General features: G+C 27.7%; 1 protein-coding gene across 1 annotated transcript; it reads right to left on the reverse strand.

Annotated features, from left to right (window-relative positions):
• Positions 1–711: 711 nt before the first annotated feature.
• Positions 712–1,088, reverse strand: LOC105570968 (the record flags this gene model as incomplete). The annotated part of the gene is made up of 1 exon (XM_012028430.1): positions 712–1,088. A coding segment is annotated over one exon (377 nt), but the record flags the coding sequence as incomplete, so codon positions are not given.
• Positions 1,089–1,271: the final 183 nt, after the last annotated feature.

A 1,271-nucleotide genomic window follows, 5' to 3' on the forward strand; every position in this document is an offset into this window, starting at 1 on the left:
AATCATCGCCCCACCATATGAATATTACATCGATCTGCGTGTTGAACCTTGTAGTTGATATTTTTGGGTTAAGTGCACGTTTAAATTTGTTTTTATTAAAATAATTTTCTAAAAAGCCTCCCTCATTATATGAGTCATAATTAAAATCTCCTATTATAATTCTTTTATCACTTATTGACTGCCTTAAAATATTATTCAATTCGTGTATAAACATAGTTCTAGTTACTGTCGGAGACTTATATCCTGTAATAATTTCAACCTCATTTATGATTATGCGAATCAGGTCAATATGCCGATTTTGTCCATTTACAAATTCATCTTTTTGAATATGTTTATCAATTAATCCATTCATCCCTTTTTTGATAAAGCATATTATTCCTTTTGGTAAACGTTTAACATTATTATGTTCTGAAAAGAATATTAAATCCTTCTAAAATTATCTGTTGCAATTGTTTGTGATTCTGAAAAAATTATTAAATCTGCTTGTTTGTACCAATTATCACAGGATATATTTATAATATTTTTATTTAATGATCTTACGTTCTGATATATTATTTTTATTCGATTTCCCTTTATAACTTTTGAATATGAAAATTTCAATAATTTCTTTTCTTTTAGACGTTTAATTTCTAATTCTAAATTATTATTTGATGATGGTTTCTTTGGTGCTTTAAAACTACTATTAATGTATAATTCTGATAATTTTTTTACTCTACTCAATGCTACATAAAGCATTGCCCTTGTCATACGATAGCTCTCTGTTAAATCAATACACATTTTTTCGTAGGTTTGTCCTTGACTTTTATGAATTGTTAATGCCTCGGCTGGCGTGATAGGAAATTGTTCTCTCACAATCTGATACCCCATTCTTTCATTAATATTCAATACAATAGATACTTGTGAGAGCAGAACCAAACTCATTTTCATGTTATTTTCATTCATATACCCTACGTATGGTCGCCTTTTTCCAACACCAATCCTATCATTATTGAATTCTAACCACATTTTCATTGGTTCATCTGTACCTGATTTAAAAGTTATTTTTTCCAATTTTCCACAGACTCCATTAACTAAACCATCTTCTACATCTATATTAGAAGTTATCATGTAATTTATTCCAATTTTTAATGTAATTTGATAATCCAAGCCTCCACATTCTGTCCTTTTTTTATTTTTTAATGATGTTAATAATTTATTTCTCAACTTACTACTTATTTTTCCTAAAATTGTATCTTTGGCTATATGTAGAATCATAGGCTACACCATCTATT

This window comes from Vollenhovia emeryi, unplaced genomic scaffold, assembly GCF_000949405.1.
Source record: "Vollenhovia emeryi isolate VEMERY1.0 unplaced genomic scaffold, V.emery_V1.0 DF949926.1, whole genome shotgun sequence".
Taxonomy (NCBI): domain Eukaryota; kingdom Metazoa; phylum Arthropoda; class Insecta; order Hymenoptera; family Formicidae; genus Vollenhovia; species Vollenhovia emeryi.